The 23,919-nt window shown below is 44.8% G+C and overlaps 1 protein-coding gene across 1 annotated transcript in view; it reads right to left on the reverse strand.

Annotated features, from left to right (window-relative positions):
- Positions 1–752: 752 nt before the first annotated feature.
- Positions 753–23,919, reverse strand: part of LOC120029148 (sodium channel subunit beta-2-like) — a 63,818-nt gene continuing 40,651 nt past the window's right edge. Inside the window, exons 2-5 of the mRNA XM_038974455.1 lie at positions 4,200–4,222; positions 3,621–3,787; positions 2,661–2,871; positions 753–952 (exon numbers count right to left, since the gene is read on the reverse strand). Coding sequence (XP_038830383.1) covers positions 753–952; positions 2,661–2,871; positions 3,621–3,787; positions 4,200–4,222 — 601 coding nt within the window. The remainder of the gene's footprint in view (positions 953–2,660; positions 2,872–3,620; positions 3,788–4,199; positions 4,223–23,919) is intronic.

Below are 23,919 nucleotides of genomic sequence, written 5' to 3' on the forward strand. Positions count from 1 at the left end.
TAAACTAGACAAAACACACAAACTTCCCATGTCACACCCTGACCTAACTAAAATAATAAAGAAAACAAAGAATACTAAGGCCAGGGCGTGACATGTGACTTGTTAGGTATAAATGACGGACCACCCCCGTCAGCGCACATACATATATATATACATATACATACATATATATATATATAAATATGTACATATAGCATGTACAGCTGAAAGAGAAAGATAATTGAAGTAGATTTTAAGACTCTCCAGTTTTGCCTCAAAAGCATTGCCTCAAGTAGATGACAGAAGACGAGAGCGAGAGCGCTAGAGAAAAGGACAAACAGCAAAGAGAAATGAAAGAAGGAAATAGGAGGATAGCACAAATCAGGGGATGCGTTATTAGAATTTCACAACCTTGAGAAAGAGTCCTAGAGCAAAGCAATACACAGATGTAGGATTTTAATATGATCACCCTGTTGCAGCACAACTTTCCTGAAATGCAGGAAATGTTACACTTGTGCTGTATTTGAGGTTTAAAAAGGTTTCTGAAGTTTCTAATTTCCACTTGTAAATTTCAGACTTGATTTCCCCTTACACATATGTAAAACTCCAGAAGAATGTCCAACTTCCCATTTCCTGTTGCTGCAGAATTATTTTCATGCTGTAGCAAACTGGCTCAAATTAAGATCCTACATCTGTAGAGGTATCGAGGAAGAAATAGGACGGCTAAAGAAGAAGACATCACTTCAAGAGAAGGTTAAAACAAAGGGGGGTTCTCACTTGGTTCCCTCCTCGGTGCCCCCCTCTGCATCCAGCTTGCCCTCTTCCTCCATCTTCTGCTCGTCAGAGATGAGCTCCTGTTTCTTGTGGCGCCTTATACACTTCACCACCACCATGGACAGGATGAGCAGAGCCAGCGCACCGCCGACTGATGCCCCGATCGCCACCGCTATGGTCGAGTCCCGCGGGGGAGGCACTGTGGGTGGGTGGGGGGGGGGGGGGTGGGGGGGGGGGGGGGGGGGGAGGAGGTGAGATAGTTCTGTAAATAGAGTGCACAGTTGGCAAAGGGCTGATTCAACCAGTGTGAGGACACAACAAAAAACAGGATAGCAATGCCGAAATAGCCTTTTATGTATGTGTGTGTGTGTGTGTGTGTGTGTGTGTGTGTGTGTGTGTGTGTGTGTGTGTGTGTGTGTGTGTGTGTGTGTGTTCATGAATGTGGGTCTTCATGCAAACACGCGGGTGTAAAAGTGTGTATGTGTGAGACCAACATCTGTGTGAGGCAATGACTCTGAGGAGAGCTGGGTTGGCACTCCCATCAATAAGTAAAAAGCTGTATAGTGTTAAGTCATCACGTCCAATGAATGGCAAGGCCAGGACACATGAATTAATGGCATGCAGGCACACAAGCCTCAAAGCCAGGGATGGGCTAGTATGGATGGATGGATGGACCAGTTGTCCACAGATTAGTACTGAGCGATTTTTCTTGAGGTCGGGTCTGTTTCAGTTCTATCATAAAAAAATAACCATGGTTTTCAATTTAGGTTTCAATATGTATTTTTTCTACAGTAAACGCACTATGCTTTACGTGGGTTGAAGAAACAACACTGAATAAAACAATGAATAAAAGTCCCATGATGGCTGAACTGCCCATTACTGCTTATCACTTACTAACCATAATTTATTCACATTATTTTACTTTAATAAAATAACTGTTTTATTTGATTACTTTATTATTTCAAGTCATCATTTCTATAGAGCGGTTGCCTATTCGGTCTGACAAAATCAACATTTTTGTAGATCTTCAAACAAATAAGGCATACTTTTATGACTGCTGAATACAAACTATCAAATCAAATCAATCATTTAGATCATGTATTTTCAGGCTCGCGAAGCAACAGCAAAGTAACTTGCTCCCTGTCCCTCTTCTTAAAAAAAATTCTTACTCCCTGCCTTGCCCTCTGTCCCACTTCTTACTCCCTGCCTTGCCCCCTGTCCCTCTTCTTACTCCCCGCCTTTCCCCCTGTCCCTCTTCTTACTCCCTGCCTTGCCCCCTGTCCCTCTTCTTACTCCCCGCCTTTCCCCCTGTCCCTCTTCTTACTCCCTGCCTTGCCCCCTGTCCCTCTTCTTACTCCCTGCCTTGCCCCCTGTCCCTCTTCTTACTCCCTGCCTTGCCCCCTGTCCCTCTTCTTACTCCCTGCCTTGCCCCCTGTCCCTCTTCTTACTCCCTGCCTTGCCCCCTGTCCCTCTTCTTACTCCCCGCCTTTCCCCCTGTCCCTCTTCTTACTCCCTGCCTTGCCCCCTGTCCCTCTTCTTACTCCCTGCCTTGCCCCCTGTCCCTCTTCTTACTCCCTGCCTTGCCCCCTGTCCCTCTTCTTACTCCCTGCCTTGCCCCCTGTCCCTCTTCTTACTCCCTGCCTTGCCCCCTGTCCCTCTTCTTACTCCCCGCCTTTCCCCCTGTCCCTCTTCTTACTCCCTGCCTTGCCCCCTGTCCCTCTTCTTACTCCCTGCCTTGCCCCCTGTCCCTCTTCTTACTGCCTGCCTTGCCCCCTGTCCCTCTTCTTACTGCCTGCCTTGCCCCCTGTCCCTCTTCTTACTGCCTGCCTTGCCCCCTGTCCCTCTTCTTACTGCCTGCCTTGCCCCCTGTCTCTCTTCTTACTGCCTGCCTTGCCCCCTGCCCTTACGTTCTGTGACGACAAACATGTTGATGATTCCGTGGCCCTGGATGCGGTCGGGGGGGTTGCGCACGTAGCAGTTATAGACGCCCTCGTCCGACAGCTGGACATCAGAGAGGGTGATGGACAAGTCGTTCTTTTCCAGGTTACCCACAAACTGCACCCGGTCACTGAACTGGTCTGTCCGCAGGGGCATCATCCCCTTCTTATAGGTCATGAACTGGAGGAAAGAGGAGGAAGAAGAGGGGTATTAGCAGAAAGATAGACAGGAAACATGTCGTTTGTTATTGAACCCAGGACTCCCTGGAAAACAGTGGCAATTGTTACTGAGTACAGATGTAGGATCTTCATTTGTTCACTCTTTTGTTATTGAGAATGTTCCTGCACTGCAGGGAATCCAGATGAGCTTCGTGATTTACATACATTCACTGAAAACCCGCAATAATACACGGTTATATTAACAGTATAGCACTTTTCATGTACTGCAGTCAAATTTTGTCCAGCTCATAGCCTAACCACTGATGAAGCAACATTATGGACCTAACGTTAAAATTCAGTTGCGGCAGGCTTATTTTGCTACGACAATACTGAACAAATTAAGCTCCTACATCTGTAGACTATCCTGGCTAAATCAATAAAGAAAATGAAAGACATCGAAATAGTTGGAGAAAGCATGGCTTTTAAAAAAGCAGATCGGAGACAGGAGAGAGAGGAGAGGGAATTGACACAGGAAATGTAAGGAGAATGGAGAATGCAAAAGAAAAAAGATTCATCTTACTGTATATTATGGCAGAGTGAAGAATTAGCCAGGCGTATGGTGTCCATTTTAGCCTTACATCTTACCCCTCCTTGAGCCAGTCCTCACCTTCCTTGAGTCAATCTGAGACTGAGGGTGTCCTAAAATGAACATCGTGCATCTGCCTGACATTGACACAAGACAAGGGCAGACACACGGTCTTCGTCTCTCACCATCTCCTCAGTCTCGTTGGTGTTCTCCTGGTAGGTCCAGTTCATGGCAAACTTGTTGACGTCCATCTTGTAGCAGGAGGTGAAGAAGCACTGGATCCTCACCATGGTGCCGTTCAGGACGTTGATCTTGTTATGGACCAGGACTTCCATACTGGACGCAGGGCAGGCTGGGGGAGGGAGGGATGGAGGGGATTGGTTAAGAAACACATAGATCTGCTACACATGGAAGTATGGGTATTGTTGTTTACTGTTCCACAGGAAGGAGTGAGTTCATTCACGAGAAAAATCATTCTGATTACACACATATGTACGGCGATCATCACATAAACAAACTGCTACAGTATGTATTTCAGAAGGTCATTTCTTGGGGGTCAGTGAAATCCTCTGTAAATTGACCACCATTAGCAGACGGTGATAGTGGTATTAGAATACTGCTTTAGCAGTAGTCTTATGGATGCTAATTGTCCGCACAACCTGGGAGGCATTGCCGCAGCACAGAACCATACCGTAGCAACATCTCGGTATGCACACAGTGACTCACTCCTGCTCCGGTTACTCTTAACGCAGTGCTAGACATACCTTGCACTTCCTCCAGCAGTGCCCTGAACCATACAGAAGGAGCATGTGAACGAACGCTTAGACAGCATTTTGAACAGCCGGTTGAAGCTGTGGTTCAGCGGTAGGCACAGAGGAATTCTACCCGGTAATTCTGCCCTGTAATTGTTTCACTCATAGGTATACTGGAAATCATTGTTTGCGGATTGGCGTTTGTTGCGGCGATGACTTATGCATGAGCATTGTCTAAAGCTGCAGAAAAAGAGTCTGGCTGAATCTCCTGAATACATAACTCATTGAGGCATTGAGGCTTTGAGGCAGAACTGTGCTGTATATCTGTGTGTGCCTGTACTGCTGTGTCTGTGTACTGAGTATGATGACAATGCACAGTTTCAGTTAGGCATGTGAACATTTGCACATCTGTGAGGTGAAGAAAATATTGCTGAGAACCATTTCAAATCATTGTCGCGCGGTTAATCATAAAAATCTGAAGTAAAATTATAAAAATACAAAAAGTAAAAATTAAACTAAGGCCATATGGACATGTTGATACACTGTGGTCCATTGGCGGCTAAAGAAATTAGCGCATATAACCCAGAGATAGCCTACTGGCCAATGCACCAGTAGACCTAGAACTTCCATCGTCAATTAAGTAAATACATAAGCCGACAAATAAAAACAGTAGAAAATATATTATGATGAAAATTCTGGTTCTTTCAATCGCATTCATCTTTCTACTCTGCATCCCTTTGACTTGAGATATTGATAGTGCAAAAATGTATCAAATCATCAACTGGGTCCGCCAATAAGCTGTCGCTTGCGAACTTGTAGCATTGTATCAACTAGCCCCATCCAGACTCTCAGAGTTTCCCACGCCAGTGAGCTTGGGACTGACAGCTATTTTTATAAAGTTTCCAGTGGGATCATCCGCTCACGATACTTTGCATTTCTGACCGAGGCTTGGTGATCGAGGACAGGAGTGTTGGAAAGAAATTCGTAATGGGAAAAAAACAGACTTCGTTTACAATGTGTGATGTGAAGAAAAAATTACTGAGAAGATTGGCTTATTAGTGGTGGACGTGGTGAGTTAAGACATCAGAAGTCAGACATTGCCAAATGGGTATTTTCCTACATTTGCATGCAGCAGGCCAGGTAAATTACTGTAATTAATACATGCATTAACATCAATTACTGTAACCAAATGACGTGCTCCCTCTGCTGTTTTCTGAAGTCCATGATCAGCTTTTTTGTTTTGCTGACGTTGAGGGAGAGGTTATTTTCCTGGCACCACTCCGTCAGTGCCCTCACCTCCTCCCTGTAGGCTGTTTCGTCATTGTTGGTAATCAGGCCTACTAAATTAATTCAAATAAAAGTTGATTTGTCACGTGCTCCGAATACAACAGGTGTAGACCTTACAGTGAAATGCTTACTTACAGGCTCTAACCAACAGTGCAAAAAAGGTATTAGGTGAACAACAGGTAAGTAAAGAAATAAAAACAACAGCAAAAAGAAAGTGAAAAATAACAGTAGCAAGGCTATATACAGTAGCGAGGCTACATACAGGCACCGACCGGTTAGTCGGGCCAATTGAGGTAGTATGTACATGAATGTATAGTTAAAGTGACTATGCATATATGATAAACAGAGAGTAGCAGCAGCATAAAAAGAGGGGTTGGGGGGGCACACAATGCAAATAGTCCGGGTAGCCATTTGATTAGCTGTTCAGGAATCTTATGGCTTGGGGGTAAAAACTGTTGAGAAGCCTTTTTGTCCTAGACATGGCACTCCGGTACCACTTGCCATGCAGAAGTAGAGAGAACAGTCTACGACTGGGGTGGCTGGGGTCTGACAATTTTTAGGGCCTTCCTCTGACACGCCTGGTGTAGAGGTCCTGGATGGCAGGCAGCTTAGCCCCAGCAATGTACTGGGCCGTACGCACTACCCTCTGTAGTGCCTTGCGGTCGGAGGCCGAGCAATTGCCGTACCAGGCAGTAATGCAACCTGTCAGGATGCTCTCGATGTTGCAGCTGAAAAACCTGTTGAGGATCTGAGGATCCATGCCAAATATTTTTAGTTGCCTGAGGTGGAATAGGCTTTGTCGTGCCCTCTTCACGACTGTCTTGGTGTGTTTGGACCATTCTAGTTTGTTGGTGATGTGGACACCAACGAACTTGAAGCTCTCAACCTGCTCCACGACAGTCCCGTCGATGAGAATGGGGGTGTGCTCGGTCCTCCTTTTCCTGTAGTCCACAATCATCTCCTTATTCTTGGTTATGTTGAGGGAGAGGTTGTTATTCTGGCACCACCTGGGCAGGTCTCTGACCTCCTCCCTATAGGCTGTCTCGTCGTTGTCGGTGATCAGGCCTACCACTGTTGTGTTGTCTGCAAACTTAATGATGGTGTTGGAGTCGTGCCTGGCCAACAGGGAGTACAGGAGGGGACTGAGCACGCACTCCTGGGGGGCTCCAGTGTTGAGGAGCACTGTGGCAGATGTGTTGCTACCTACCCTCACCACCTGGGGGCGGCCCGTCAGGAAGTCCAGGATCCAGTTGCAGAGGAAGGTGTTTGGTCCCAGGATCCTTAGCTTAGTGATGAGCTTTGAGAGTACTATGGTTTTGAACGCTGAGCTGTAGTCAATGAATAGCATTCTCACATACAGTAGATGTTCCTTTTGTCCAGGTGGGAAAGGGCAGTGTGGAGTGCAATAGAGAATCCATCATCTGTGGATCTGTTCGAGCGGTATGCAAATTGGAGTGGGTCTAGGGTTTCTGGGAAAATGGTGTTGATGTGAGCCATGACCAGCCTTTCAAAGCACTTCATAGCTATGGACGTGAGTGCTACGAATCTGTTGTCATTTAGGCAGATTACCTTCGTGTTCCTGGGCACAGGGACTATGGTGGTCTGCTTGAAACATGTTGGTATCACAGACTCAATCAGGGACATGTTGAAAATGTCAGTGAAGACACCTGCCAGTTGGTCAGCACATGCCCGGAAAACACATCCTGGTACTCTGTCTGGCTCTGCAGCCTTATGAATGTTGACCGTGTTTAAAGGTCTTACTCACGTCGACTACGAAGAGCGTGATCACACAGTCATCCGGAACAGCTGATGCTCTCATGCATGCATCAGTGTTGCTACCTCGAAGCTAGCATAGAAGTGATTTAGCTCGTCTGGTAGGCTCGTGTCACTTGGCAGCTCACGACTGTGCTTCCCTTTGTAGTCTATAGTAGTTTGCAAGCCCTGCCACATAAGACGAGCGTCGGAGCCGGTGTAGTACGATTCAATCTTAGCCTTGTATTGATGCTTTGTCTGTTTGATGCTTCGTCGGAGGGCATAGCAGGATTTCTTATAAGCTTCCGGGTTAGAGTCCCACACCTTGAAAGCGGCAGATCTACCCTTTAGCTCAGTGTGAATGTTGCCTGTAATCTATGGCTTCTGGTTGGGGTATGTACGTACAGTCACTGTGGGGATGACGTTCTCAATGCACTTATTGATATAGCCAGTGACTGATGTGGTGTACTCCTCAATGCCATCGGAAGAATCCCGGAACATGTTACAGTCTGTGATAGCAAAACAGTCCTGTAGTTTAGCATATGCTTCACCTGACCACTTTTTTATAGACTGAGTCACTGGTGCTTCCTGCTTTAATTTTTGCTTGTAAGCAGGAATCAGGAGGATATAATTGTGGTTGGATTTACCAAATGACAGATTGAATATGCCTGTAAACACTCCAGCCAGCTGGTCTTCACATGCTCTGAGGACGCGCCTAGGGATGCCATCAGGCCGGCAGCCTTGCGAGGGTTAACACGCTTAAATGTCTGACTCACGTTGGCCACGGAGAACGAGAGCACACAGTCCTTGGGAGCAGGCACTGTGTTATCCTCAAAACGGGCAAAGAAGGTGTTTAGCTTGTCTGGGATTAAGACGTCATTCTCCGCGATATGGCTGGTTTCCCCTTTGTAATCCGTGATTGTCTGTAAGCTCTGCCACATACGTCTCATGTCTGAACCGTTGAATTGTGACACTTTGTCTCTATACTGGCGTTTGCCTGTTTGATTGCCTTACAGAGGGAATAACTTCACTATTTGTATTCAACCATATCCCCGGTCCCCTTGCCATCTTGAAGCATGGATTCCGATTGGTCAGACCAGCGTTGACTAGACCTTAGCACGGGTACTTCTTGTTTGAGTTTCCGCCTATAGGCTGGGAAGAGCAAAATGGGGTTGTGATCTGATTTGCCAAATGCGAGTAGCAGTGATCTAATGTTTTTCGAGTACTATAGTCAGATAGAACTTCGGTAGCGTTTTCCTCAAATTTGCTTTGTTAAATACCCCAGCTACAATAAATTCAGCCTCAGGATATGTGGTTTCCAGTTTACATAAAGTCCTGTTTGGTTCCTTGAGGGCTGTCATGGTATTGGTTTGAGGGGGAATATACATGGCTGTGACTATAACCGAAGATAAGTATCTTGGGAGGTAATACGTTTGGCATTTGATTGTGAGGTATTCTAGGTCGGGTGAACAAAAGGACTAGAGTTTCTGTATGTTATCACAATCACACCATGAGTAGTTAATCATGAAACATACACCCCCGCCTTTCTTCATCCTGGAGAGTTCTTTATACCTATCTGCGTGATGAGAAGCGCGATGAGAACTGAGAACACAGCTGGCTGTTTGGATGGAGACAGTATATCCTGAGAGAGCAATGATTCCGTGAAACAGAGTATGTTACAGTCCCTGATGTCTCTCTGAAAGGAGATCCTTGTACTAAGCTCATCTACTTTATTGTCCAGAGACTGAACATTAGCGAGTAATATACTCAGAAGCGGTGGATGGTGTGCCCGCCCCCTGAGTCAGAATAGAAGTCCACTCCGAATACCTCTTCTCCATCATATTCCTGGTCATAATGCTGGTGAGTTACCGCCACTCTGATATCCAAAAAGTTCTTACCGGCTGTATGTAATAACACAAAAAAACGTTCTGGGCTATTAATGTAAGAAATAACACAAAAAAAAACAAAATACTGCAAAGTTGTTTAAGAGCTAGAAGCAGAGCTGCCATGTCTGTCTTACTTTTGGAGAAAGACGTGCCATATCTGTGCCACACACCCCTCCCCTTCTTCTTGTTGCAACATTTGACATTATTCTCAAGACACATTATCTTCACACCTATTTTAGATAATTTTCACTGACTGCCGCAGCTCAATCAGCTAGACATATTGCGACATGCGCTGGCCAAATTGTGGGCTTCCCAAATAGGCATAGGCCTACACACTTGTGATTTGAAACAATCCACAGTAATTTTGGCGAGAGTGAGCCCTCTCGCTTCACCTCTTCATCTCTGCTGAAACTCTCACATCGGAGAAAGCATTGAATGAGCGAAACAGCGCCCCTCTGTCTTACTATATGTAGCCCATGTATCTGATGCTGTCTGGATAGAAATAGTATGACATGCCATCCTCTTTTGGTCCAGACAGCATCAAATTCATGGTCTATGTGTATGTATTTGTCTGAGTGTGGCTGTTAGTGAGTGCAAGCACGTGCATGATCGCCGGGGTGGGATGGGTGTGTTGGCTCTGCACCATTCGTTCTCTCTGCAGTCTGCCGAGTTTTGTGTTCCTGGACAAGTTCCCACTACTTATTCTCTCTCTCTCTCTCTCTCTCTCTCTCTCTCTCTCTCTCTCTCTCTCTCTCTCTCTCTCTCTCTCTCTCTCTCTCTCTCTCTCTCTCTCTCTCTCTCTCTCTCTCTCTCTCTCTCTCTCTCTCTCTCTCTCTCTCTCTCTCTCTCTCTCTCTCTCTCTCTCTCTCTCTCTCTCTCTCTCTCTCTCTCTCTCTCTCTCTCTCTCTCTCTCTCTCTCTCTCTCTCTCTCTCTCTCTCTCTCTCTCAGTGGTGCAGTTAGTGTCCTGTCCCTCGGCTCCCTCACTTCCTCGCTGTCCTCTCGCCCTCCCTCCCTTCCTCTCTCTGAATCAGGTGTCCTCTGGAAGTACTGCGCACAGCACCTTCTTAGAGAGGAGGGAGGGACAAATAGGCTGACATCCCACAATATGCATACAAACATGACGCACATCCCCCCCCCCCCCCCCCCCCCCCTCCACGCACACACATATGCTCGCATATTGACCCATAGCTACACATTGGCAAAACATATGCACAAGCTGTACGTCACACACACACACACACACAAACACAAACACACACACACACACACACACAAACACACACACAATCACACACACACACACACACACACACACACACACACACACACACACACACACACACACACACACACACACACACACACACACACACACACACACACACACACACACACACACACACACACACACACACACACAGCACACACACAGCACATGTACTTGCAGAGTCAGCACTCAGCCGTGTGCGCTAGTATTTACTGGTGATATATGAATGTCTTCCCAGCCTATGCCTTGCCCTTGTATATTTCCAATTAGCTATATACAGATGTAGGATCTTAATTTGAGCCTGTTTGCTACAGCAGAAAAAATAACCCTGCAGCAACAGGAAACGTGAATTATTATGTGGATTATAATTAATGGACATTTTTGTAAGGGTTGATACACTTTGAAGTCAGTTTGTAATTTAGGGATGTAGGGAAATTCTCTGCAACAAAAGAGTGATCAAATTAAGATCGTACACTGTACTGTAGCTTGTGCATCTATAGTGTGAGTACATTCCCACACCGAGGGGGTTAATTTACAGTATGTCCATCACATGCTTATACTGTACATAAACAATCAGCTAATCCCATCCATGCTTAGTCAGCTGGCATGTCTTAATGACGCTCAAAGTCTACATAATGGGAAGTAATTGGAAGCTACTGTAGCTCACTGCCAATACTAAAGATTAGCTAACCTAACTTGAGTAGCATTTGGTTCTGCAGTAACTTAAAGGGGGAGTCCAACGAAAGTCTCCTCTCTCTCTTGTGCAAGAGGCTTTGGTTGGGAAAGTTACATTGTGTCAGTAGGGAGCACATGCATGATGAGTTGACGTTGATCACACACGAACATTGCCTTGCTCTAACTTTGACACACTTCATCACGGCTGAAGGTAATCTCTGAGTTAGACGCTATCTTGAACACATGTACATGTTTTTGTGTACGTGTTACTGGGAGTTAAGAATATGTCTGATGCTAACATCACTGTCTAAAACTATAGGCCTATACACACACATATTGGACTATAATATCACAGTATGTGTAGCATTCGGAGAGAGATTATCTCATCCTATAAGTCAAGTGTGTCAATAGTGTGTAACACCCATGTGACCGTATGCTTATGTTGCCCTACTTCATCCGCTATCACAAGGCAGGAAATACTGCAGTGTAGCGCCCTCTCCCTCCCTCCTCCCTTCCTCTCCTCTCCCTCCCTCTGCACACCCTAGATCTCCCTCCCCCTCTCTGTCTTTCAGCTCCTTTTTTTCCAGAGGCTCGAGGTCATTGTAAAAGAGAAGGTAAAGATAAGATGCTCTGCGGTGCTGTAGAAACGACTTTCAAATGTCATTGGATTACTGTGTGGCGGCTATATAGATACGGTCGCACGCACACACACACACACACACACACACACACACACACACACACACACACACACACACACACACACACACACACACACACACACACACACACACACACACACACACACACACACACACACACGCGCACGCGCACCGACATGCACACAGTTGCGTTCTCCATCAGATGCCATTCTCTCAATCAGGAACTCTCTCGCTCTCATCTCATACGCAAAGTACAAACACATTAGGCACGCACAAGCACACACACACACACACACACACACACACACACACACACACACACACACACACACACACACACACACACACACACACACACACACACACACACACACACACACACACACACACACACACACACACACTGCACCAAGATAACTTCAGGTCATCAAGATGTGTTCTTTACAGTTAATATCACATATTGCAAATACAATAAAAAAAAAGGTTACACTCTTAGAGAAAAGGTTTCCAAAAGGGTTCTTTGGCTGTCCCCACAGGTGAACCCTATTTGGTTCATTCGAAAACCCTCTGTGCAAAGGGTTCTACATGAAACCCAAAAGGGAACCTAGAACCAAAAAGGGTTATTAAAAGTGTTCTCCTAAGGGGACTGCCGAAGAACGCTTTGAGGTTCTAGATGTAAGAGTGTAGATGCAATACTATACTACTACACCTGTATCATTCCAGATGCAGCTGTAAAACGAGCCAAGACTCTAATAGCATGGAAGAGAATGCAAGCTTTTGTTGAGGTTCTACCATACCACCTCTACTAATCTCTGAGTGTGTTTTGCGGGGAGAGTGGGATTGTAGTTTCCTGTGGTTTCTTAGCTAACAGGACATTGCATTCACCCACTGTGTGTGTGTGTGTGAGCATACATGTGTGTAGAACCGACTATCTACCGAGAGAGTGTTCATCTATGTTCTTCGTAGCTGTCGATTTACCACCACAAATCGATGCTGGCATTAAGACCGCACTCAATGAGCTGTATACGGCCATAAGCAAACAGGAAAACGCTCATCCAGAGGCGGCGCTCCTAGTGGCCGGGGACTTTAATGCAGGGAAACTTAAATCCGATTTACCTAATTTCTATCAGCATGGTAAATGTACAACCAGAGGGAAAAAAACTCTTAGACCACCTTTACTCCACACACAGAGACGCGTACAAAGCTCTCCCTCGCCCTCCATTTGGCCAATCTGACCATAAATCTATCCCCCTGATTCCTGCTTACAAGCAAAAATTAAAGCAAACAGGCAAAGCGTCAATACAGGACTAAGATCGAACCGTACTTCACCAGCTCGGATGTGGCATGGCTTGCAAACTATTACAGACTACAAAGGGAAGCACAGCCGAGAGAGCTGCCCAGTGACACAAGCCTACCAGACAAGTTAAATTACTCCTATGCTCGCTTCAAGGCAAATAACACTGAAACATGCATGAGAGCATCAGCTGTTCCGGACAACTGTGTGATCATGCTCTCAGCAGCCGATGAGAGTAAGACCTTTAAACAGGTCAACGTTCACAAGGCCGCAGGGCCAGACAGATTACCAGGACATGTACTCCAAGCATGCGCTGACCAACTGTCAAGTGTCTTCATTGACATTTTCAACCGCTCCCTGTCTGAGTCTGTAATACCATAGTCCCTGTGCCCAAGAACACTAAGGTAACATGCCTAAATGACTACCGACCCGTAGCACTCACATCTGTAGCCGTGAAGTGCTTTGAAAGGCTGGTCATGGCTCACATCAACAACATTATCCCAGAAACCCTAGATCCACACCAATTTGCATACCGCCCCAACAGATCCACAGATGATGCAATCTCTATTTCACTCAACACTGCCCTTTCCCATCTAACACCTATGTGAGAATCCTATTCATTGACTACAGCTCAGCATTCAACACCATAGTGCCCTCAAAGCTCATCACTAAGCTAAGGACCCTGGGACCAAACAACTCCCTCTGCAACTGGATCCTGGACTTCCTGACGGGCTGCCCCCAGGTGGTAAGGGTAGATAACAACACATCCGCCACGCTGATCCTCAACACGGGTACCCCTCAGGGGTGCGTGCTCAGTCCCCTCCTGTACTCCCTGTTCACTCATGACTGCACGTCCAGGCACGACTCCAACACAATCATTAAGTTTTCCGATTACACAACAGTGGTAGACCTGATCACCAACAACGATGAGTCAGCCTATAGGGAAGAGTACAGAGACCTGGCCGTGTGGTGCCAGAATAACAACCTCTCTCTCAATGTGATCAAGACAAAGGTGATGAATGTGGACTAAAGGAAAATGAGGACTGAGTACACCCCCATTTTCATCGACGGGGCTGTAGTCGAGCAGGTTGAGAGCGTCAAGTTCCTTGGTGTCCACATCACCAACAAACTAACATGGTCCAAGCACACCAAGACAGTCGTGAAGAGGGCACTCAGGAGACTGCAAAGATTTGGCATGGGTCCTCAGATCCTCAAAAGGTTCTACAGCTGCACCATCGAGAGCATCCTGACAGGTTGCATCACTGCCTGTTATGGCAACTGCTCAGCTTCCGACCTGAAGGTGCTACAGAGGGTAGTGTGTATGGCCCAGTTCATCACTGGGGCCAAGCTTCCTGCCAACCAGAACCTCTATACCAGGCGGTGTCAGAGGAAGGCCCTAAAAATTGTCAAAGACTCCAGCCACCCCAGTCATAGACCGTTCTCTCTGCTACTGCACACCAAGCGGTACCGGAGCGTCAAGTCTAGGTCCAAGAGGCTTCTAAACAGCTTCTACCCCCAAGGCACAAGACTACTGAACATCTAATCAAATGGCTACCCAGAATATTTGCATTCCCCCCCCCACCACCTCTTTTACGCTGCTTCTACTCTCTGTTATTATCTATGCAAAGTCACTTTAATGACTCTACCTACATGTATATATTACCTCAATTACCTTGACTAACTGGTGCCTCCGCACACTGACTCTGTACCGGTACCCACTGTATATAGCCTCGCTATTGTTATTTTACTGCTGCTTTTGTTTATTATTATTTATTTTTTTTCTTAAAACTGCATTGTTGGTTAGGGGCTTGTAAGTAAGCATTTCACTGTAAGGTCTACAACTGTTGTATTCATGTGACAAATACAATTTTATTTGATTGTCAGCAGTATGTTTGTTTAGTGTGTATAGAAATGTCAAACTTAATGGTTCAATGTGTGTGTGTGTGTGTGTGTGTGTTTGTGTGTGTGTGTGTGTGTGTGTGTGTGTGTGTGTGTGTGTGTGTGTGTGTGTGTGTGTGTGTGTGTGTGTGTGTGTGTGTGTGTGTGTGTGTGTGTGTGTGTGTGCGTGTGCAAAGGATTTTAAAGTGGTATGTCAGTGTTCGTGAAATGTCCCGAACTAACAAACATCACCAATCCACTGAGACTGTGGTTCTGCCTTGGTACTCTTTCACCTGGTACAAGACTAGTTCGGACCAGAGCCATGTATTTTGAGAGTTGGGCCAACTTTTAGAATTTTGAAAAATGTTCTAATTCTAGGCATTCAGTTACATAGCATTATTTACATATTCTCCATGTAAAGTAATGGGGTGTTATGTGTAATATAGCTGCCATAGAATTTGTACGTTTTCTGCAAATGTACCATAATGCAGAACCCTCAAGGGCACAACTTTCTAAACACTACCTGCCTGCTGACAAGGTGGTTGATGGTCCAGGTTGTCTCATAGACCGTGACCTCCCCATGACCTCTGGGCCCATTAGCTGCCCAGTTATACATAGCCTTGAATAAAAGTGACTGCCGATGTCCTTGGTCCTGTGTGTGTTCAGTGTGAATGTGTGTGTGTGTGTGTGTGTGTTTGGCTGTAGGCAATGGCTCAGCCTACTCAATGACTGGTGAGTTCAATAAGGGAAAGGATGATGTGTTGTAATACATTACTGAGGGACTGATCTTAATATGGTGGTCATAATGTTTTTACGTTTGGCTTTGTGGAGGTAACAGTGGTCAAAATGCATTGGATCATCTCTGTCTTTTGATGGCTGAGGTACGTGTCTTTGATATGACACGGGACAAAATATTAGGTGAACCTGCTGACAGGCAAGGTCATGATGCAGGAGTCTATGGGATCACAAACGACCCACGACACCTGTACCTTACAGCTCAATATAACCATGTACCCTACAGCATCCCTTCCATAATGAAGCAGCTACTTCTACTCTCTGCTTCCTCACATTCAAAAGGAGCAGCCTTATGGCACTATCCTGAGAATTTATGATCTATCCTATGAAATAAATGCTGCCAGCTCCAAACTAAGATGCCGCATCGCCACGGTATGGTACAGACTACAGTATGGTCTATACAGTGGCTGTGGATTAGCCTGCCCCCTTGTGGATGAAATTATAAAGTGCACTCAAAGATCCCAATACCAAATGGATCTTACAAACACTCTTGGTTGATAGTCTGCAACCGGTTGTCATCCAGTGTAGCCTAGTCCTCTATATCAATCATCCATACTGTTGTTAAATAGCATTTGTGAGCTCCTAAAAGTCGACTAGTACCAACTGCTCCTTGAAATAGTATGAAAGGATGTATATGTGAGCTCAGCATGCCAGCATTGCCTGCTCGACATTGCTGTGGTCTATGAAGTACAATGTCTGCGTGGCACTGTCTCCCTCTGGTGTAAAAGTCTAGGAGGTGCAGCAGCATGACAATACATGACTGTTCTAAAACGGTGGACGTTTCAGAGGCTGGTGTCGTATGAGTCATCTCTTCTGCTGCATACTGCACAATGGCCAGACAGTGTGAACCAGATGACACACACATACAGTTGCATCATCACAACAGTTTGAAAGTGTTAGGCTATAGGCACTACGTGGCAATGCTATTTTTCCAATATACATTTTCCACCCTACTTTTTATTTGTAATAGTCTACAACATTATGAAAACACAGATATCAACGGGCATAGGTGGAACATAAAGGTTTAGGCTACTGCATAGGCTTAATGTGTGTCATGGCATCAAAATTACAGTTCGTGATATTCATCTCATGAGCTGTCATTGCGCATCAGTAGCCTGTTGCCAAGCAGGCCTCTGCTGAGCACAAAACAGAGCTTTCACTGTCCATCTTTACCTGAGTGCTATTTGGGATACGAATAATAAAGTGTAGGCTATGTAAATGAACGGGAAATATAGGCTAAACTAGTGAGGCAATGTGAATAGATTATTGTATCCGCCCAGATGCGCTAAACTCAGTATAGGCATCGTTATAGCCAGTTGACCGAGGCACAGCAAGCTGCTAGTCACGCTTAGACCCGTTATTATGAGAAAGCAAACACTATGAAGACTTCTTTATTTTAAATTGAGGATAAACGACCATTTCTTTCAGATTCAAGGCCTGTTTACAAATAGCCTGTACGCAAGGCGATGTTGCTAGTGATGCGTCTCTAGTGTAGAGATGATGGAGATACGCGGTGTCCGTGCGTCAGCGTCCATCCACTCCACCCCGCACCTGCATCGGTAGAGAGAGCATCACTGGATCTGCCTGAGCCCTGATACTTACACGACTGTTACACATTCTGAATAAGCTGAATAAGGTTTTTCATCGATATAGATCAGGCGTTGGGACACTGGAATTACGCTTTTTGTGATTCACTACGTTTGTCTCTGGAGTAAAAACAAACCAAAAAAACATCATTTAGCCTACTGTTATGGTTACTTGACAGAGTCTGTTGACATAGCATACAGACGTATTAGATCGAATTACTAATGGCGAGGGGAAAGTGTTGGTCATTTAGTTGGTAATTTATAGTGATAACAAGCGGCGGATTTCGTGAGCCACCAGTCTATTAATTAGGTAGCCTACCATAATCATACAGCATTTCAGGAATATCTAGATGTCGCTCATCTACACACACACACACAAACACACGCACACACACACAGCGCGCGAGAAAACGGAGCACATTTAATCCAAGTGAGTACAATTGTGCCTCTGTCACTCATCTTTCCAAATATCGATCCGCTGTTAACTTTACATTAGACGCTTCTGTTGTAGCCTACTTACCCATAATATAAACCATCAACCCCACGATGCTCAAATTGATAGCTGGCATCCACGTCTTATTTCGCTTTTGTAATGTAAAATGCATTGTATCTCCTTGTAGTAAAACGTCACGATATATAATGAAATAGAAATGTCGTAAAATCTTCCCTTTTAATCTTAAAATATGTGTTATTTTTTTCAGTGCTATGATATGGCTGGCAGTGACTGTAGCTGTAGAAATGGTTGATTATATGGTTGTGGGTGTCTCTCAAAAGAAGGCAGGGAGGTTGGAAATGGAATTAAATCCCCTACTCTTAGCTCCCTCCCTCTCTAGCTCTCCGTTTCCCCCTTTCATATATCACATTTCAATGTACAATTATTAAACTACATTTACTCGCAATGATCTACAGTTTCAACTTAACAGCATCATTTGGAAAAGCACTTGATGTCCGTAACTCACTGATGCCCTTAGATAAACTACTGAGATTTAATCATACAGTATAATAGCGTCTTTCCTTGTTTGTTTGATCGGGCTCAAAATAGATTCACATCGACTCTCATTCTCCCATGAAGTAGACTATGTGTATCATGCTTTCAGGTGATGAATACAAATATGGAATTTAAATATGCTATAGGCTAGCTAACGGAAACAATTATACTGATCTCTTATTATCTCTGTGTGTCCTAGACCAGGGATTTTACAACTTTTCCTTGGGGGACCTACAGCAGTTCCATGTATTTGACCTATTCCACAGTTATTGACACACCTGATTCAACTTGTCAACCAATCATCAAGCCCTTGAATAGGTGAATCAGGTCAGCATAGCTGTGAAACGTCTGGGGGGCCCAGAGAGGATGGAAAACAAGTGTCCTAGATTAAAGGAAACTTTGCCTGTGTGTGTGTGAGTGTGTGTGTGTGTGTGTGTGTGTGTGTGTGTGTGTGTGTGTGTGTGTGTGTGTGTGTGTGTGTGTGTGTGTGTGTGTGTGTGTGTGTGTGTGTAACAGTGTGTCTCTGCCTGTCTGTCTGTCTGTCTGTCTGTCTGTCTGTCTGTCTGTCTGTCTGTCTGTCTGTCTGATAGTCTTTGCATTGGACTGTGTTTTAGTCTTTGTGTGTTACCCTTTTTTTCTTTTCACTGCTGCATCCCTCTCTCCCTCTCTCTGTCTGTCTCTGTTGTGTGGGACATCTGTGTGTGCCATTGCTGAGCTAATCCCGCCAAAGACAGTGCTGTGGTCTAGCTGGAGAGAGAGTCAGAGTCAGTGGAGCAGGCCACGTTTCCTCGTCTTGAACACACAGAGGAAATTGAGGAAAGGAAAGGACAGGAATATTTTCATGACGTCATCATCCCGAGACAAATTAATAAAGACCATTGCAGTCATAGAAATTAAATTTTGAAATTGTATTTTTGCACTATTTTTGACATGTGTGTCTAGGGGTTATGCACGAAATTAGCTTTGAATGTCAAATCAAATGCCCCCCCCCCTATTTTTTATCAAAGTTACGGCCCTGCTTACTTTGTGGGCGTGTGTATTTGTATATAGAGTTTCCAGTTATCGAAGTACCCTGGGAATTCTCATCAATAAAGGATGTTGTTTTGTCAATGATGTATGTCCTAGTTGATCACTGAGCAGTTGGACTGCTATACACATGAACAACGCCCAATAACACTGACAGAAACGGTCCGGGATTCAATCTGACAAAATGCATTGGTCTTGTTTAGGCGATGTCGGAGGTGCCTTTTAACCTCTAAAAGTCAAAGCCTTTGGCCTTTACTACTATGGCCCAAAGAAATGCATTGAATAACACATTTATAAAAAGACAGTGAAACAACAAATCATGAGGAATAATGTGTTGAGGTGTCTGTCCTAAATCTATGAGATGTAAGGAAGCTCTGGAAAATTTGATGGGACACAAATGTAACCTCTTTTTTTTTTTGTTGGCAGAAAATTACCTCCATACTCCCATTCATTTGTATGGGTTACCTTCAGACGAGTCCCATGACACTTGTGCGGGTCATAGAGCAAAACGGAGCACACCATCGTGTTTGTGAGAGTCTCGTCTTTCCCTCGAGTGGTATTAGTTATTAGGCCAAACCGTTTGGACACTACAGACGTTTTCATGAGAGGACGGATTTGTGGGATGTCTCTGCCCGCTTTCCAGATATCTTGAGCTTAAACTGACACATTTTGATGGAGATGTTTTTACTGTGTGATTTAGATTGACGCACAGGTGACTCTTCTAGAAGGTCATTTACACTAGAGCTGACATTCGCAGCATTCACCATGAACACGATCTCCGTGAAGATTGGGGAAATTCCCTTTATAGGGCGCATTGTTGGTAGTTCAGTGTGCAGCGGTAGAATGCGCTTTCACACTGGTAGAACACAGTTTGAATGTATACTGGCCATCTTTTAGCATAGCCTGTGGACAACAGACCTCATGGCCTTTTAGGCTGCGCTGAATCGGATTATAAAAGGCTTAGCGTTATTAAAGTCTTTGTTTGTAACTATTGAGAGGAGTTCACTTTGCTGTCTGTCAACATGTGGTATGACTTCACAAACCGAGCAACTCCTATGTAGTATCAGAAAGCTTCCAAGGAAATTATAGATGATCTTTAAGGTCATGTGATTCTTAGCATTTTACTCGTGATATCTCCACACGGGGGTCATAGAATGAACAGAGACATGCCAAGGTAAAGGATGTGTTCATGAGCACCGTCTCTCAGTTTCCTGGGAGGAGGAGTTTGGGAAGTCTGGGAAAAGATCATGTGAAGAACGAAGTGGTCGTGGTAGCTAAACAAATAAAATATTCAACCTGCTTGCAGCAAGACCTTACCCCTCCCTTTCTGTTCACAATAGCAAGTTCAGGAATAAATAGGTACTGAGGACAAAAAGCAAGGGAGTAAGGGAGCTCTAATATGGATGTTAAGGGATGTGGGGAAGAGATAGATAGCAGGGAAAGGGTGGGATGAACGGATGAGGATGGAAAGATCAATACCGACAAAAGAGAGATTTCGGAATTAAAGCCCTTACCGATCAGTCAAGCTCAATGGCGTTACACACAACTAGCTACTGCAGGGGACATAATGGGAGACGCTGAAGATAGAGGATTCAATTCAAGTGATGCTAATATAAAATGGGATGAGCAATTAATGATGGAGAAATCACGAGGACGGATCTAATCTTATCAAATACAGCCCTGTCATTCTTTGTAGAACATTCCTCCTGCTACAGTAAAAACAGCCCAAAAATAACAAACAGGGGTACTCAGGTGTGCTACTGCAGTACTAACTATGAGTGTGAAGGACTCCACGGCTCTAGTTTGGCCATTCCAACAGATTGCAGTTTGTGTGTTTGTTCGTGTGCCATTTTGTGAGAAGGCGGCATTTGACAGCAGGCGTTGCCATTTGGCACAGATCTTCACCATAGATGAGAACGCAATCATTCTGGGGCTTCAGGGGATGAGTCGAGAGGCTTTGGAGCAGACACAAGTAAATAAACAAGGACGATCACACATCACACTGGAAAAGGGCAGAGAGATAGAGAGACAAAAAAGAGAGGGAAAGGGTAAGCATTAGATAAACAGTGGAGGAGATTGATAGGAAGATGATACGATGCGTTTTTGTGTGTACTATCATAATTTGCATCTTTTAAGACTTCAATACAACGTGTTAACTGCAGTCATGCCCCATCGGTGGTGTAATGATATGCAATCCGGCGGTGTAATGATATGCAATCCGGCGGTGTAATGATATGCAATCCAGTGGTGTAATGATATGCAATCCAGTGGTGTAATGATATGCAATCCAGTGGTGTAATGATATGCAATCCAGTGGTGTAATGATATGCAATCCAGTGGTGTAATGATATGCAATCCGGCGGTGTAATGATATGCAATCCAGCGGTGTAATGATTTTGAAACGCAATCCTTTTCAAGTCTGCTGTCGACGGGCGTCAATGATCTGTATTGAAACGGAGCTGCCCAATAATGTTGATCAACAAGTGTAGCGTTCAGCCACAACTTTGAGGTAGGAGCACTCTGGGACTAAAGGGCAAAGGACACGTTGTGTAATGGTCAAGCCATTGCAGATGGGGACGTGACCTATTTTGAAAGGCTACATCCAATGTTGCTCACCAATCGGTTATATAGCGAATCAGCTTACCAATAACAGAGAGATGGCACAGGTATGCTTCTTGAACAATCAAACAAAAACAATCTAGCATCTCAACAGAAGTGGAAGTGAAAGTATCTACCTATTTCTCTAACTGTCATGTACAAGACAGGCGAGAAAGTTTTGAACAACAGTTTTAGCAAACTCATTATTGATCGATTTTTTTATGTCAATAAAAAACAACTTAAAAACTTCCTACCGAGACAGCCCGTCATAAATGAGGAAAAACCAATCACACCCTTGCAAAAAGTATCTGCACGAAGGTCACATGTAATGGATTGTCCTGTGCATGGTCTGTGAATGTCCTATGCAATGTTCTGTGAATGTCCTGTATATATCCTGTGGGACGACCCCGGGATAATTGCTACAGAGAGTTACAGCTGATGGATGAAACCATGTGCACGATTACCTCTCTCCCCACGTCCTGTTTTTAAAATCCCTACCGGTCAACAATAATAACTTCATAACTTAAGGGTTACACTTAAGAGCTGAGAGGACTCCTCTGCACCCAGGGGACCATTAGCAAGAAGGAAGGATCTTCTAAGTAATCGTAATACGTTATCTTTATACAGCTAAATGATAGGAATCTTCTTTTTCCTGACTTCAATAACCAGTCTGATTGTAGTGTCAGAGATGAATTTGGATATAGGTGGTATCTGTATTCTCTTCCAAAGTAACAGATTTTCACCCCCTTTGAAATGAATCAAACACAGTGGTTCTTTCGGCAATGTCGCAAAGGAACAATGGGGGATTTGAAATAGCCGAGCTATTAGCCTCAACATAGCAGTTCCCTGTGTCTGAGTCTTTGAGGAGGGTTGGTTGGAGATGTTCAAGGGAAGTGTTGGGGCTTTGTGGGTATTTCCTGCTGCAGCCACTCCTCTGGGAGAGTCTTTCTGCTGGGGTGAGTCTGGGGCTTGGGATGGACTCCTGAAGGCCCAGTGGGAGTGCCGTGCTAGATGCAGGAAGGAGAGAGATACGTAAGAGATTACTCTGATGCATGGCACACACGCATACATGCACACGAGCTCACGCACGTAGACGCACACACACACACACACACACGTTCATGCGCAAGGACAGGCAAGTGATCAAACGACCTGTCTATTGAGTGTCAGAAATGGCTGTATGATCATCTCAAAATAGATTAATTTAAGTCTCTGTTCTGTACACGGTGTGTTTACCATGGTAACGTAGATGCCCTCTCCTCTAGAGGGTGTGGGAGGGGGCGGGGCCCTGAACCTCTGGAGCGTGACATAGCAGTTTGTGTCCTGTGTTGTGTTAGAGTGAGCAGGTACAATCCGTGTTACAGAGGGAAATGTTACACAGCTGGGACATCAGAGTGGATGAAGACACCAATGCAGCACATAGGGGACAGGTTATCATTGGTTAATTAATTGACTGAGAGGGAAGCAGCGAGAAGAAGTGAGGGAGAGAGAGACTCAGACGATGAGTGTTACCTGAGTTTTTGCATGCAGGTTTGTGTGTTTGCATTAACGCTTGTATGTTATTGTTTGCATGTGTTTTTTTCTTTTTTCTTTTTTCTTTAACATTTTTTTATCTAGGCAAGTGAGTTAAGAACAGTTACCTTGTTTCCATTGGCTTCCTGTGTGTCTTCTTCACGTATTACGTTCACCTGGATGTGACTGAAAGAACATAACAAAAAAATTAGCTTTCATTGGTTTTAGTATAGCGTTTCATGTCTCCAATATATTTGTACTATTTTTCTCTTCCTCTAAAATAGGCATATCTTGTATATGTTTTTTGACTCTGCTCTCTCCCTGTCTTCTCCTTTCTCTCATGTCCACCTGCTGGTCTCTCACAGCGTTATCTCACCACTGGTCATTTTGTTGCCGCGGGGACCTCCTCCTCCGACACACCCATATTCCCACTGTGACTCCGCCCACCAGGAACAGTGAAAAAAGCACGCAGCAGAGAGGCAACAGCCAATCAGGAGGGTTTACATCAGGTTTATGGAAATCTAC

Source organism: Salvelinus namaycush, chromosome 34 (assembly GCF_016432855.1).
Source record: "Salvelinus namaycush isolate Seneca chromosome 34, SaNama_1.0, whole genome shotgun sequence".
NCBI classification, from domain to species: domain Eukaryota; kingdom Metazoa; phylum Chordata; class Actinopteri; order Salmoniformes; family Salmonidae; genus Salvelinus; species Salvelinus namaycush.